The sequence below is a fragment of the Meles meles genome, unplaced genomic scaffold, assembly GCF_922984935.1.
Source record: "Meles meles unplaced genomic scaffold, mMelMel3.1 paternal haplotype, whole genome shotgun sequence".
Classification (NCBI taxonomy): domain Eukaryota; kingdom Metazoa; phylum Chordata; class Mammalia; order Carnivora; family Mustelidae; genus Meles; species Meles meles.
Genome location: NW_025721345.1, coordinates 47079 through 61388, shown reverse-complemented (window position 1 = coordinate 61388; position 14310 = coordinate 47079). Strand labels below are relative to the sequence as shown.

The 14310-nt window shown below is 39.9% G+C and overlaps 1 protein-coding gene and 1 pseudogene across 1 annotated transcript in view; both read left to right on the top strand.

Moving 5' to 3' along the window:
• Positions 1–1519: 1519 nt before the first annotated feature.
• Positions 1520–2595, top strand: LOC123936316 (annotated as a pseudogene).
• A 3359-nt stretch (positions 2596–5954) lies between these two features.
• LOC123936315 (lymphoid-specific helicase-like) overlaps positions 5955–14310 on the top strand; it is a 41364-nt gene continuing 33008 nt past the window's right edge. The window contains exons 1-3 of the mRNA XM_045996939.1: positions 5955–6093; positions 6754–6875; positions 13121–13243. Of these exons, the coding sequence (XP_045852895.1) occupies positions 6063–6093; positions 6754–6875; positions 13121–13243 (276 nt within the window). The 5' untranslated portion in view covers positions 5955–6062. The remainder of the gene's footprint in view (positions 6094–6753; positions 6876–13120; positions 13244–14310) is intronic.

Sequence of the window (14310 nt, the reverse complement as noted above, 5' to 3'; positions counted from 1 at the left end):
CTGTTGAGTCATTTGGACCCAGGAAAACCTCTATAGAAGTTCAAAGACTGCTGCACCTGGGTGGCTCAGTCAGCTAAGCGTGATCCCTGGGTTTGGGTCTGCTTGGGATTCTTACCCCCTTCCCTCCCTCTCTGCTCCTCCCTCCGTTCTGCTCACACACACTCTCAAATAAATACAATCTTAAAAAAAAAAAAATTCAAGGACTGTCCCTTGCCCAGATAAACACAATAGGCAAAAAAGTTTCCCTTTGTATCAAAAAAAGATGCCAAAGAACCTTTCCTTGATGATATACCAGGACAGTATTACAATCAAACCCTGTGGTTTGATTCCACAAATAGTATCTTCAAACCTGTCAAGAAGATTAAAAATGACTCTGACATTACCTTCTATAGCTGAGATGTTTGGCAAGTCACCAAATGTTTTGGATGGTTCACAGGCCATCCTTGTACAACTTGGCATATCTTAGCTGCTCCCCTGCCTGGACTGGCCAATATTCCGACTATATGTAGGTAGATCAAAAATCTGAATTCTTGGTCAGGTGGCGAAATTAAGTTTTATAGCTACCAAAGCCAGATTGCAGGCCTCGTAGAGCAAGTATTTTGCAACCTGTTCTGTTCCAACAAACCGGCAGGAGTACATGGAAAGTAAAGATGTATGGATGCTAACAGTACTAATAACAAAGGTCATGGGGTGTCCCAGATCTAGAAAATTACAGAGTCTGCTCTGACCTTGTCTGTGAACCGCACTGGCTTTTTTATCTCGTGTGGCAGCAAAATTTATACGGGCTTTCCACTTAAATGGTCAGGACCATGTGGACTCACACCTGGCTCCTTTGTCACAGGTACTCCATCTTAAATGCCAGCCAAATTGCAAACATGGGCTCCTCTTTTCATAAGGCCATGCCACATAAACATATGAGGCAAGAAGTTATAGGAAACTCACTTGTGTATTGGCACTCCCAAATTCTTTTAAGCGTTGAGGACCTTATTCCCAAGTTTTGTCATTTATGTCTTGAGAAAGATGAGCTTAAATCTCTCCGTGGTAGAGAACAAGGGTTCAATACTACTATGCAGACTTTGACAATACTCCAATCAGAAGTTAATAGCTTAGCCTCTGTGGTACTCCAGAATTGATGTGCTCTGGACACACTGACCCTTAACAAGGAGGAGCTTGTGTAGTCATTGGTGAAAAATGCTTCTTCTGTGTAAATGAGACAGGACAAATAGTGTCTAACTTATGTCTATTAAAAGAGAATATTAAGGGGCGCCTGGGTGGCTCAGTGGGTTAAAGCCTCTGCCTTCAGCTCAGGTCATGATCTCAGGGTCCTGGGATCGAGCCCCGCATCGGGCTCTCTGCTCAGCAGGGAGCCTGCTTCCTCCTCTCTCTCTGCCTGCTTCACTGCCTACTTGCGATCTCTGTCTGTCAAATAAATAAATAAAATCTTAAAAAAAAAAAGAATATTAATACTTTCATTTCAGCCTGATTCCTTTCTTTCCTTGCCAGTAGTGCATTTACAAACATGGTGAACATTCTTAAAACCCGCTGGACTTTCTGTAAGAAGTGTGGCAAACACCAAACCCACCAAGTAACATAGTACAAGAAGAACAAGGATTCTCTATATGTCCAGGGAAAGCAGCAGCATGACAAGGAGAGTGGATATGGGCAGACTAAGCCAATTTTCTAGGGAAAAAAAGGCTAAAACTGCAAAGAAGGTAGTGTTGAGGCTTGAATAGTTTGAACTCAACTGCAAATCTAAGAGAATGCTGGCTAATAAGAGAGGCAAATATTTTGAACTGGCAGGAGATAGGCAGAGAAAAATTCCATGTGGTACAGTTCTAAGCTCCATATTTTGTTTTATTATGAAACCTGTTTTATTATGAAATTGAATGAAATGAAATATGAAAAAATCCTGTTTTTGTTTTTTTTTACAAGATTTTATTAGTGTACATATGTGGATGCAGGGGGTTGGGGAAGGAGGAGAGGGAGAGGGACAAGCAGACTACACTGTGTCAGATCATGACCTGAGCTGAAACAAAGAGTCAGATGTTTGAGCCACCCAGGTGGCCCTGAAAACAATAAAATCCTGATTTGATGTTTAAGAAAAGGGAGAGAAGGGGGCGCCTGGCTGGCTGGGTTGGTAGAGCAGGGGACTCTTGATCTCAGGGTCATGAGTTCAATCCCCATGTTGGGAGTAGAGATTACTTAAAATGGTTAAAGTGGCAAAGGTTATGTGGACTTTACCTCAAAAAAAAAAAATATATATATATATATATATTTGTGGAATATAAATACTATTTGTGGAATTATATATATATATACATATACATATATACGTGTATATGTGTGTGTGTGTGTGTGTGTGTGTGTTTAAAGAAAGGAAGAGAAGATTAACACTTTCCATCAAATAAATGAAGCACTGCCATTTTATTGAACTGATGTATTCCCAGGATTGAGACTGGTTAAATGGGTTGTGGAGAAAAGTGCTTCAATTTGTTCTTTTCTGTTTGTTCATCTTCATTCTATGTTTTTTTTCCTTCCTTTCCAGATGTCTTACTGCCCAGCTACTCACCTGATTCTTCTGTCCTTGGCCACTAGCTCAGCTTTTAATGTGTGCAACTTACAGAGAAGTTTCAGACAAGTGGTTCAGAACAAGTCTCCCCAGAATGCATGCAGATTATACTGAGCTAAAGACAATTAAGACCTGAAAGGGTCAAGAAAAGTTTTTTTAACCTTCCCCTCGATGCTTAAAAGAATTTACATAGAGGGTCTGGTCTAGGAAGAGAGCTATCACCAGAAACAATTAACAGAGATTAGGGACTAGATGTGGGAAACTGGGGGGAATTTGGGGAGCCTATTTGTTAGAATTCTCCCTGTCCCCCTTTGTCTCTGCATGGCATGGCAAACATTTGTTTATGAAACATTTGCTCTTCCCATCTTCCTGTGAAATCTTTTCCTTCCCTTCTTAGCTTAGAATGGCATATAAGCCTCAATTACCTGCCTGTGCTGAGCCTTTCGTTGACTCTATGGGACTCCTATATGTACGTAAGTAATTAAATTTGTGTTTCTCCTGTTAATCTATTGTATGTCAATTTAATTCATAGATCAGACAAAAGAACCCAGTAAGGTAGGGGGAATTTTTTCTTCCCTACAGCTGTCTTCCCCTGGGCTAGCTGACTGCTTGACATTTAATTTCTAGCTTAAATGTCCATTACTTCCTCAGATACCTGACTACCCAGTCTAAAGTAACTACCCAGTTACTCTTACACCACTCTATTCTAATATTCTTCCAGGGCACTCTCCACACACCTCCTCCTACAGATGCTTACTTGCTTTAACTCCTGAAATGTTAAGATCCATATCAACAGGGACCTTGTCTGCCTTGTTTATTGCTGTACAGCTCCTAGAAATGTTTTTGGTACCCAGGAGACATTTAAATGTAGGCTCTTAAATAAAAGTGAGTGAACAAAACTTTGAACAGCCACTCTGAGGGAAGGCCAGCATAATGGTAAATGTGTCAGGAAATAAATGCACCAGTGTACTTGTATTAACAAGTGGGGGGGCCAGATGTTAGATAAGATGTATTTCCTTTGAAAATCGGGTGAAATTGCCTTGAGCTCCATCTCATGTGTTTAGACAAATCTTCCCTACTCTCTCTCTCAGGAATTAGAAGGGAAGTTGTCAGCTTTGAGCTGATCATTGAAGATTGTAAAGCAGATGCTAAAGTATATAGTATATAGAATATAGAAAAAAGAAACAAATATGGGAAAGATTTTGGGAGCTGGGCCGGGATTGAGTTCAAAAGAAGGAACAAGAAGATTGTCAATACATTAGGGGAAAACCCTGTGAAAAGCTGTGTTTCAGAAGTCAGGGGAACAAATTTTAGGGGATAGGTTGGGGCAGTAAAAAAATGTTAAGTGAGACTGATAGCTATTGTTTTAGGTTAGAGGGAGGTAGGATTTAAGAACAAGTATTAATCAAGATTATATTTTATCTTAAGATAATACTGAAGTAGGAGTCAAAAGGCCTGGGTTTGGCTCGCGTTTTATCACAAAATGACCATAGACCTCTGGGCAAGTCAGTGTCACTGAGCACCAGTTTTCTTACCTACAATGTAGGAATAAAAACAATCTCAGAATGTTGTGAAGAATAACACTCTTCGGAAGCGATTAGAAATAAATCTAATCTCAGAGTGTTATGAAGGTTGCTGAAGATGTTCATGATGGATGTATGCTGCAAGCTCTTAATTTTGTACAATTATTAAAGTTGTCCCAAGTCAGAAATGAAGGAAACAGATGGTATCATGGTAGGTATACCACAATTTCCAGAAGGGGAGGGAGCCAAGGAATTTATTGAAACGATTGCAGACAAGAAAGGGTGGAATTATAGGCTGATGTAAAAAACCAGTAACAAGGGGCGCCTGGGTGGCTCAGTGGGTTAAGCCGCTGCCTTCGGCTCAGGTCATGATCTCGGGGTCCTGGGATCGAGTCCCGCATCGGGCTCTCTGCTCAGCAGGGAGCCTGCTTCCCTCTCTCTCTCTCTCTCTCTGCCTACTTGTGATCTCTCTCTCTCGCTATCAAATAAATAATAAATAAAATCTTTAAAAAACAACAACAACAAAAAAAAAACCAGTAACAAAAGTCCAGTCTCTTCTTTCAGGTTCCCATTTTAGTTATTGGTCTGTTCCTTTTTTTTTTTTTTTTAAGATTTTATTTATTTATGGGCACGCCTGGGTGGCTCAGCGGTTTAAGCCTCTGCCTTCGGCTCGGGTCATGGTCTCAGGGTCCTAGGATCGAGCCCCGCATAGGGCTCTCTGCTCAGTGAGGAGGCTGTTTCTCCCTCTCTCTCTGCCTGCCTCTCTGCCTACTTGTGACCTCTCTCTCTGTCAAATAAATAAATAAAATATTTTAAAAAAAGATTTTATTTATTTATTTGACAGAGAGATCACAAATAGGCAGAGAGGCAGGCAGAGAAGGGGAGAAGCAGGCTCCCCGCTGAGCAGAAAGCCCGATACAGGCCTCCATCACAGGACCCTGAGATCATGACCTGAGCTCAAGGCATTGGCTTAACCCACTGAGCCACCCAGGTGCCCAATCAATTCCTTTTTTTTTTTTTTTTTTAAGATTCAGTAATTTTATTTAGAGAGAGCGAGCGCGCGCATGCCATTGCAGGTGAGCAGGAGGAGGGCAGCGGGGAGAATCTCAAGCAGACCCCCCCCCCTTGGAGTGGGGAGCCTGCCTAAGGGCTCATCCCATGACCCTCAGATCCTGGGGGAGCAGAAATCAAGTGATTTGCATAACCAACTGAACCACCCAAGCGCCCCCTGGTCTATTCCTGAATCTTCTTTTCTCCTGGCACTCCGCTTGCTTTATCACTACAATCAGTTCTCCCTTATCCTGAAACACCTTTCTTGAACTCTGCCATAATCTTACTTTCCTATTTTTCTCTCCCATCTCACCCACAACGGAGCTCCCTTCTGGGTCATTTCGGGGAGTTTTCACCCAAAATGGGCACTGTGCACCAAGGATGGTGAGTGAGATTGGCGGTATTTGTCTCTGACATTTTCACCTGAATAGTCATACATATTTCCTGTCTAAAGGATCATCGATTGACGGGATTTAATCATATCAGCCAATCTGTGAAGGTGCCTTGCAAATAAGAGCGCTCCTAAAGTGTTAATTTTGAACCATCATCCAATACGTGAGGAAACTGGGCCCTCCACAGTGGGCAGACTCACTCGTCCAGTGTCACAGACCTAGTTAAAAGCTAGCAGCAGAACCCAGTTTTCCCAAGATAGACATCTAGGTAATCGCCCACGGTCCGCCAGGTGGGTTCTGATGGAAACTAAAATTGCGCTAAATCTCGCGCCTCCGGGATTAGGGGGGCGGGGCGGAAAGCAGTAAGTATCGCGAGATGACGACGTTTTCCCGCGAAGTAGAAGCGCGCGTTTTTCCTTGACCGGGGAATTGGTGAGGAGGCTGATCAGGCAGCGTCTGTGAGACTTCGGCGCGCGGCGCTGCAGACCCTGAGAGCCGAGGATCGGGTTCCAGAGTGTGTGTCCAGCCATGCCCGCGCAGCGGCCCGCGAGTAGCGGTGGTGAGTGCGGAGACCCTTCCTCCCGGTGCCCGCGGCGGCGACCGGGCCGGGGGCGGGGGGGAAGGGGACAGCATGGAGGCTACAGCCGAGATTGGTGGGTAGAGCTGACTCCAGGCAGAGACTGAGGAAGGGAGGGCAACAAGCTGTGGAAGGTGAGTGGAGGGCCCCAGATGCGCATATGTGCGCGGTGTAGGAGACTTTACACAGCGGGGCTGCATTTTCGCGAGCATCCCTATTGGTCAGCTGGGGTCCTGGCCACTTGTTGACGTTATTGAGACCCAAGATGTTTTCAGAGGACTGATGCTGGCGTCGCGTGGGTCTTCAGCTTTTGCCTCAAATGCATCCGGGAAGATTGTTGAATGTGGAAGTTGAGTAATCGGTACTTTTTAAAACTGCAGTTTATAGGGGCTCCTGGGTGGCCCAGTGGGTTAAGCCTCTGCCTTTGGCTCGGGTCATGATCTCAGGGTCCTGGGATCGAGTCCCACATCGGGCTCTCTGCTCGGCAGAGGAGCAGGGAGCCTGCTTCCCTTCCTCTCTCTCTCTGCTTGCCTCTCTGCCTACTTATGATCTCTCTCTCTCTTTCTGTCAAATAAATAAATAAATAAAATCTTTGAAAACAAAACAAAAAAACTGCAGTTTATAAACTTTCTCACCTCTTAGGGTCCCCGACTCCAGACATGGTTGAACAACCGGAGCCTGCGGTGATTACTCAAGCCATGCTGGAGGAGGAAGAACAGCTAGAGGCTGCTGGACTTGAAAGGGAGCGGAAGATGATCGAAAAGGTAATTTAGGAATCAAGTTCATCGTCGTTTGAGCCAGCAGTGACCTTCCTCGGAGGTTTGGATTGGTCTCCCGTCTGCTTTTTTCATAATCTTTAAAATGGGTTGTTATTTATCTATTAGTGTGTTTACTCAGCGCTATCTTTGAGACACCTTTGCTCGTGCTTTCAGTGATGCTTCTGTGATTTGTAGTCTTGGTCGGAGAGCGTTTCAAGTTGCTTCTTTAGCTAGATTAATTCTTCCAAAATCGGTAGTGAATTTCTTAGGTATTTAGTGCTGTTGAGCACCTAAGTGATAAACTTGCTGTTTTCCTTTTGGTTTCTTGGACTAGTGCTAAGTAAGATTGTTAAGATAAAAATGGGGTGTACATTTACGGTGATAAGTGGTTTTCTTTTACAGAGTATATATTTTGCAGATAACCGAAGCAGTTTTTAACCACTTGAAAATTCAGTTCAGTGTATTTCACTCCCAGCAATAAAGCCCCACCTTGCTGCTTCATCATCTGTTCAAAAAAAGGAGTGATAGCCACCCCCACTTACATTCCGCCTCCTAAATTATTTTCTTGTAGTAATTTATTTAGCACTCCTGATATTGTGATGCTGTAGGTATTTTTGATATCTCTGCATTTACATATGAGGAAGCTGGGGCAGTTGGGTGGGGTCACACACCAGTGAACTTGAATTTGAACTCTGGCTGTCTTAAGTGTTCTTATCCTTAACCCTATACCTTAGGAAGTATACTTTAATACTTAATTAACTCCATGCAGAATTACTTAATTTGGGAAATACTGCACCTCAAAGGCAATTAATGAATCAATTGGTTCCCTGCTATTTAATATTAACAGAAATGATTCTTCTGTTAGCACTGTTAACACCTCCTGAACACTGTTGTGAATGTTGTACATGTATTTACTAATTGGCTCCTTAACTAGACTACAAAATAGATACTGCTGTTCATTATAACTATTAAATTTACTAGCTTAATTACTAGTATAAACTATTATTTTTATTAAAGCATTCTGTGAAGTAGGTTCTGTTTTCACTTCATTTTACAGATGAGAAAACTGAGGCATGTGGAGAATGTGCCAGGAACGGGGCGTTCCAAAGCTTTGATAGAGCCAAGATTGTAATGTAGGCCATGTCATTCCAGAATTCACACTTTCTAACCACCATGCTGTACTTTCACTCCAGTAATACTAGTTTTGTTATTATTCGTCAACCATAGTTAACCATAACCAGTTACGGTAATGTTAAGAAATTTTAATAGAAAAACGAATTTTTTTTTAAAGATTTTATTTATTTATTTGATAGATCGCAAGTAGGCAGAGAGGCAGGCAGAGAAAGAAGGGTTGGGGGGGGGGGAAGCAGGCTCCCCGCTGAGCAAAGAGCCCGATGCAGGGCTCGATCCCAGGACCCTGAGATCATGACCTGAGCCGAAGTCAGAGGCTCAACCTGCTGAGCCACCCAGGTGCCCCTAGAAAAACAAATTTTAATAGAGTTGGGAAGGCGACCAAAAATCACCTTTTACCTCTCCTCACTGTATAAATTTTTGTAGTACTAAGTAGTGTTATCATTACTTATCATTTTGTATACTGAGAGAATTTCACTTACTGTTTTGTTTTTGTTGGCTGTTCACCTATTAGATAGGCAATTAGTAAATTGTTTACTGAATTTCAAACTATGGAAAAAGAATATTATTATACAGCATATATAAGATTATGTAAATAAAATAAATGTACTTACTAGCCATGTAACCAGAGGATAATTATAAAGGGTGAATCCTGGGGCACGTGTCTAGAATTGAATCAACTGTAGAGGTTGTAAGAATGGTAAAGCCTTCATTTTGAGTAGTATATCTTCAGTTTTGTGACTCATGAAGATTGTTGGGAAAGAAAGTACTATTTGAAGGAAAGAGCATGAGGTACAATAAGAATACATTTCCAGAATGCATTAATTCAAGGGATGAAACATTTTTACATTTTTCTTTTAAAAGATTTTATTTTTAAGTAATCTATACACCTAACACGGGGCTCAGACTTACAACCCTGAGATCGAGTCACATGTTCCACTGATTAAGCCAGCCACATGCCCCCATTTCCACATTTTGGAAAGATCTCTCAAAATTTATAGTACCATAAGTATTTGCTGATTAAACAAGGAATCAAAATGACTTATACTTTAAGCAAAATATTTAAGCTTTTGAACAAACGTTTTGTATCAGTCCAGAAATTTTTTGGAATTGTTATTGTTGAGGGATAGGTATGGTAGAGCTAGCTTTTCTTTAGCAGTTATTCATCATAGAACTTTAAATAGCAATTTCTTTTTTTTTTTTAAGATTTTATTTTTTTGACAGAAAGCGATCACAAGTTAGCAGAGAGGCAGAGACGGGGAGCAGGGAGCCCAGATGTGAAGCTTGATCCCAGGACCCTGAGATCATGACCTGGGCCGAAGGCAGAGGCTTAACCCACTGAGCCACCCAGGTGCCCCTAAAATAGTAATTTCTAATCCATTTTCAATCCCTCCATGAATAAATTGTATAGCTCTCTTTAGTTCTTACAGTAAAACCAGAGTGTGCTTTGCCAAAAAGCTGGTAGTATTATGGTCTATTATTATTATATTGCCTTTTATTTATAGTATTGGAAGAATTTGATTAATTTTTGCACTTTTAACTTATAAGTTGTTCCTTACTTGACCATGGGGAAAATTCTAAGAATTAGTCTCTTCTTGCTTATCTATGGCGACCAAAAAATTGGCAGTACAAAAATAAAGATTCCTTTTCTTTGGGAGAAAATATATTTGTGGGCATATATTTAGAAGTACTTAAGAGCTTGCTTAAGATTCTTAATGAGGAGCATTTACTTGCTTTAGGAGATTGTAAAGTTTGTAAAGAGTAGAGAATGGCTTTTACATTGATTTGCTACAGTTATTTTCTTTGGCTTTTCACCTGTTTTCCTTTTGAAAGAAGTCATTGTTAGTCTAGAAAAGGTGAAGAATAGCATTAATGTGTACATTGTGGGGGAGGGCAAAGGTAAAGAGTTATGATAAGTGTTAGATAAAAGGAAAATAGTTCAGATTGTGGAGAGTGAAGTATAACTCCACCCCCACTCCCAAATCTGGTGTTGGTGTTCGGAGAGATAATGACGTAGACTGTGGGAATTTATGCCCTTGGTGTCCACTGGTATACTCTTCAACTCTAGTTAAAAGATAAATCCTGCCAAGCGCTCAGTGCTTTCCACAGAGCTACAGTTTACCTTAATGTAACAGATAAAATTGTTAAGAAACAGTAGTGGTAGATAAGGCTTATTACCAAATTATTTTGAAATACAGAAGGTTGGTGCTGAAGGTTAATAATTGATTAGAAAAAATAATTGATTTAGTTTCCTAATTACATTATTTGCAAATTAGTGTAACATATTTAATCTTTAATTACTCAAAAAATGTGTGCTAAATTATTCTGAACAGGATTTAAGATAGCAGATAAATCTAAATTAATATCTAAATTAAGCCCAGAATATTTTAATTAAAGTTTAAACAAATTTTAAAAGTCAAGGATTTTTTTCGGGGGCATCTGGCTGGCTCAGTTGGTGGAGCATGCGACTCTTGATCTCATGTTTGTGAGTTTGAGCCCATGTTGGGTATAGACTACTTAAAATATTTACCAAAAAAATTTTTTTTTCAAATTCTAAGTAATTTCTCTTTAGTTTATAATATCTATTTCATTCATTGACTATTGTAATCCAGTAACATCCGTAATAGTAAAAGAAACACTGTTCTAAAAGAACTGAAATTGGGGCGCCTGGGTGGCTCAGTGGGTTAAAGCCTCTGCCTTCAGCTCAGGTCATGATCCCAGCGTCCTGGGATCGAGCCCCACATCGGGTTCTCTGCTTGGCCAGGAGCCTGCTTCCTCCTCTCTCTCTGCCTGCCTCTCTGCCTACTTGTGATCTCTATCTGTCAAAAGAATAAATAAAATCTTAAAAAAATAAATAAATAAAAGAACTGAAATTAGTTTTGTAAGATGTCAACAGAGATTATCTGCATGGATAGAATTGTTTTATGGGTGTTTTTTAAATATATAATTTCTTTTTTTTTTTTTTAAGATTTTATTTATTTATTTTGACAAACAGAGATCACAAGTAGGCAGAGAGGCAGACGGAGAGAGAGGGGGAAGCAGGCTCCCTGCGGAACAGAGAGCCTGATGCGAGGCTCGATCCCAGGACTCTGGGATCATGACCTGAGCCAAAGGCAGAGGCCTTAATCCAATGAGCCTCCCAGGTGCCCCTAAATATATAATTTCTTTAAAATGTGTATTTATTTTAATTTTATTTATTCTTACACATTTTATTGTCATTGCTTTTGTAATAGAAAAATTTATTTTGAAAGAAAAGCTGGAGAGATGATAGAACATCTAGGAAATACAGTGGTGTCTGAAGTACAGATCAAGCCTTAAACATTAAAATTAATTTGGGTATGCTAACTCAGCCTCTGTGCATGTATGCATACATGCGTGTGTGAACCCTCATGTGCACACAAACTTTGTCTCAGGAGTAGAGTTGCTGGTGGTAAGGTTTGCATGATTTAGCTTTGATAGATGAATTCAACTGGATTCACTTCAGCGTACTTAGTGTGTTGTAGGTTTTTTTTGGTTTTTGTTTTTAAATTCAGATTATACTGAGTTGACAGATTATGAACTGGATCATGCCAGTTTAGGTAAATAAAGTTCTGTTGGTACATAGCCTTGCCCATTTGTTTATATATTGTCTATTACTGCTCTTGTCCAAAAAGGCAGAATTGAATATTTATAAGCCATATGCTCAAATATTTAAATATTTACCCTTTGGCCCTTTACAGAAAGAAGTTGTGGACCACTGAACTATACTATTTATTGTTGCTTTTATGTTTTTCATCCTGTGCCCTCTGGTATTTTTTTTTTCTTTTTTTTTTTTTTTTCTTAAGATTTTATTTATTTATTTGACAGAGAGAGACCACAAGTAGACAGAGAGGCAGGCAGAGAGAGAGAGAGGGAAGCAGGCTCCCTGACAAGCAGAGAGCCCGATGCGGGACTCGATCCCAGGACCCTGAGATCATGACCTGAGCCGAAGGCAGCGGCTTAACCCACTGAGCCACCCAGGTGCCCTGCCCTCTGGTATTTTTAAAAAATATTTTATTTATCATTGTGAACTGAGAGAGGATTCCTCCTCAGCCACTAGCCTAGTGTAGATTTAGAAATCACTTAATAAATGGTGTGTTAAGGTAATATAGAAAGCAGGTTTATAATTTGAAGATGTACAGAAGAGGAAGATTGAACTAAGAGTAGGAATAAAACAAGCCTAAAAACAAGGGCAAAACTGGGGACACAACGCTGAGGAGGAAGAAGCTTCTAATAGTCATAAGTAGATTTAGCATGTTGAAATATTTTGACAGTGCAGTTTTTGTTTTGTTTTTTTGTTTTCTGAAGCAATCTCTAGGCACAACTGGAACCCGAACTCATACCCTGAGATCAAGAGTCAGCATGGTCTACCGACTGAGCCAGCCAGGCATCTGGACAATATAGTTTTAAAATTCTAAGAACAGTTGTTCTAGTTCCTACCCAGTTAAATTATTTATTAATTCTAATGCTCTTTCAAATAAAACTGGTATGTAAAAACTTTCTGAAATCATTTGATTGTTTAAAAAACTTAAATCTACTTGAGGTATTTACTTTTTTTTTTTAAGATTTATTTATTTATTTGACAGAGAAAGAGATCACAAGTAGGCATAGAGCAGGCAGAGAAAGAGAGGGAAGCAGGCTTCCTGCTGAGCAGAGAGCCCGATGTGGGCTCGATGTGGGGCTCGATCCCAGGACCCTGGGATCATGACCTGAGCCGAAGGCAGAGGATTTAACCCACTGAGCCACCCAGGCACCCCGAAGTATTTACTTTCTAATGTTAATTTTAGAAATTTCAAAAATTGATGGATGCCAGTAAACATGTCCAGTGTCTGAAATTTCAGTATTTTGGTATCTAAGCTGCATCATACCAAATGGCATGTTGAACCCCAGAATCCTATTTTTTAAGCTATTTGTCCTGGTTTTGGGTTAAAATAAACCATTGTTAGTAAAGTTAATACTAGAAAAATATTTTTCCCCATTAATTAAAAGAAATATATCAAACTCAAAGAGCATTTATTTAGCCTTTTTTTTTTTTTTTTACATCTTATGCAAACATGTATGTGAGAAAACTTAACAGTCATGGAAATTTTCTTTTTGGATAGGCTCGCATGTCTTGGGATAGAGAGTCTGTGGACATTCGGTACCGTAGACTTCAACATTTACTTGAGAAAAGCAATATCTACTCCAAATTTTTATTGACTAAAATGGAACAGCAACAACTAGAGGTATGTGTATGTAATTGATTAGAACTAGTAGCTTACATTTTTAAAAAATCACTTTATTGAGATAAAAATCACATGCAGTAAGTTGTGCACATTTTAAGTTTACTGTTTGGTGAGTTTTGACCAGTGTATAGATCTGTGTAACCACCAGCACAGTCAAGATGAGGAGCATTTCCGTTACCCCAAGAACTTTTCTTGTCTCAGTGATCCCCATGCCTGGCCTCCAAGACCACTGAGTTCTGTTTTCTGTCACAATAGATTGGTATTGCTTTTTCTAGAATATACGAATGGAACATGCATTAAGCACTTTATTGTGTCTTGCCTCTTTAGCTCAGCATATTGCGATTCACTTGTGTTTATTCAGTAGGCCGTTCTCTTTATTCCTGAGAAGAATTCCACTGTATGAATATAACTCTGTTTATTTGTCTGATTTTTATCCTGTCTAGTGATAGTTTTTGGATGCTGAAAATTGTGGACTTTATGTTGCTTAGTCTTTTTTTTAAAATTGATTTATTGAGATATAATTGATACATACAAAAACACATGTATATAGTGTACAGTTTTATATGTTTTCACATGTATACACCCATGAATTCACCACAATCAAGGTAATCAACATAACCATCAACTCAAAAAATTATGTCCCCCCCCTTCTTTTTTTTTTTTTTTTTTAAAGATTTTATTTATTTATTTGACAGAGGGATCACAAGTAGGCAGAGAGGCAGGCAGAGAGAGTGAGAGGGAAGCAGGCTCCCTGCCAAGCAGAGAGCCCGATGCGGGGCTCGATCCCAGGACACTGAGATCATGACCTGAGCCGAAGGCAGCGGCTTAAACCACTGAGCCACCCAGGCGCCCCCATCCCCCCCTTCTTTTTTAATTAAAGTAAAATTGACATAACATACTAGTTTCAGGTTATGATTCAGTATTTGTGTATTTTGTGACATGATCACCACAGTAAGTCTAGTTAATATCTTTTACCATACATAGTTAAAAATTTTTTTCTTATGATAAGAAATTTTAAGCTTTACTCTTAGCAACTTTTAAATATGCAATAGAATATTACTAACTAT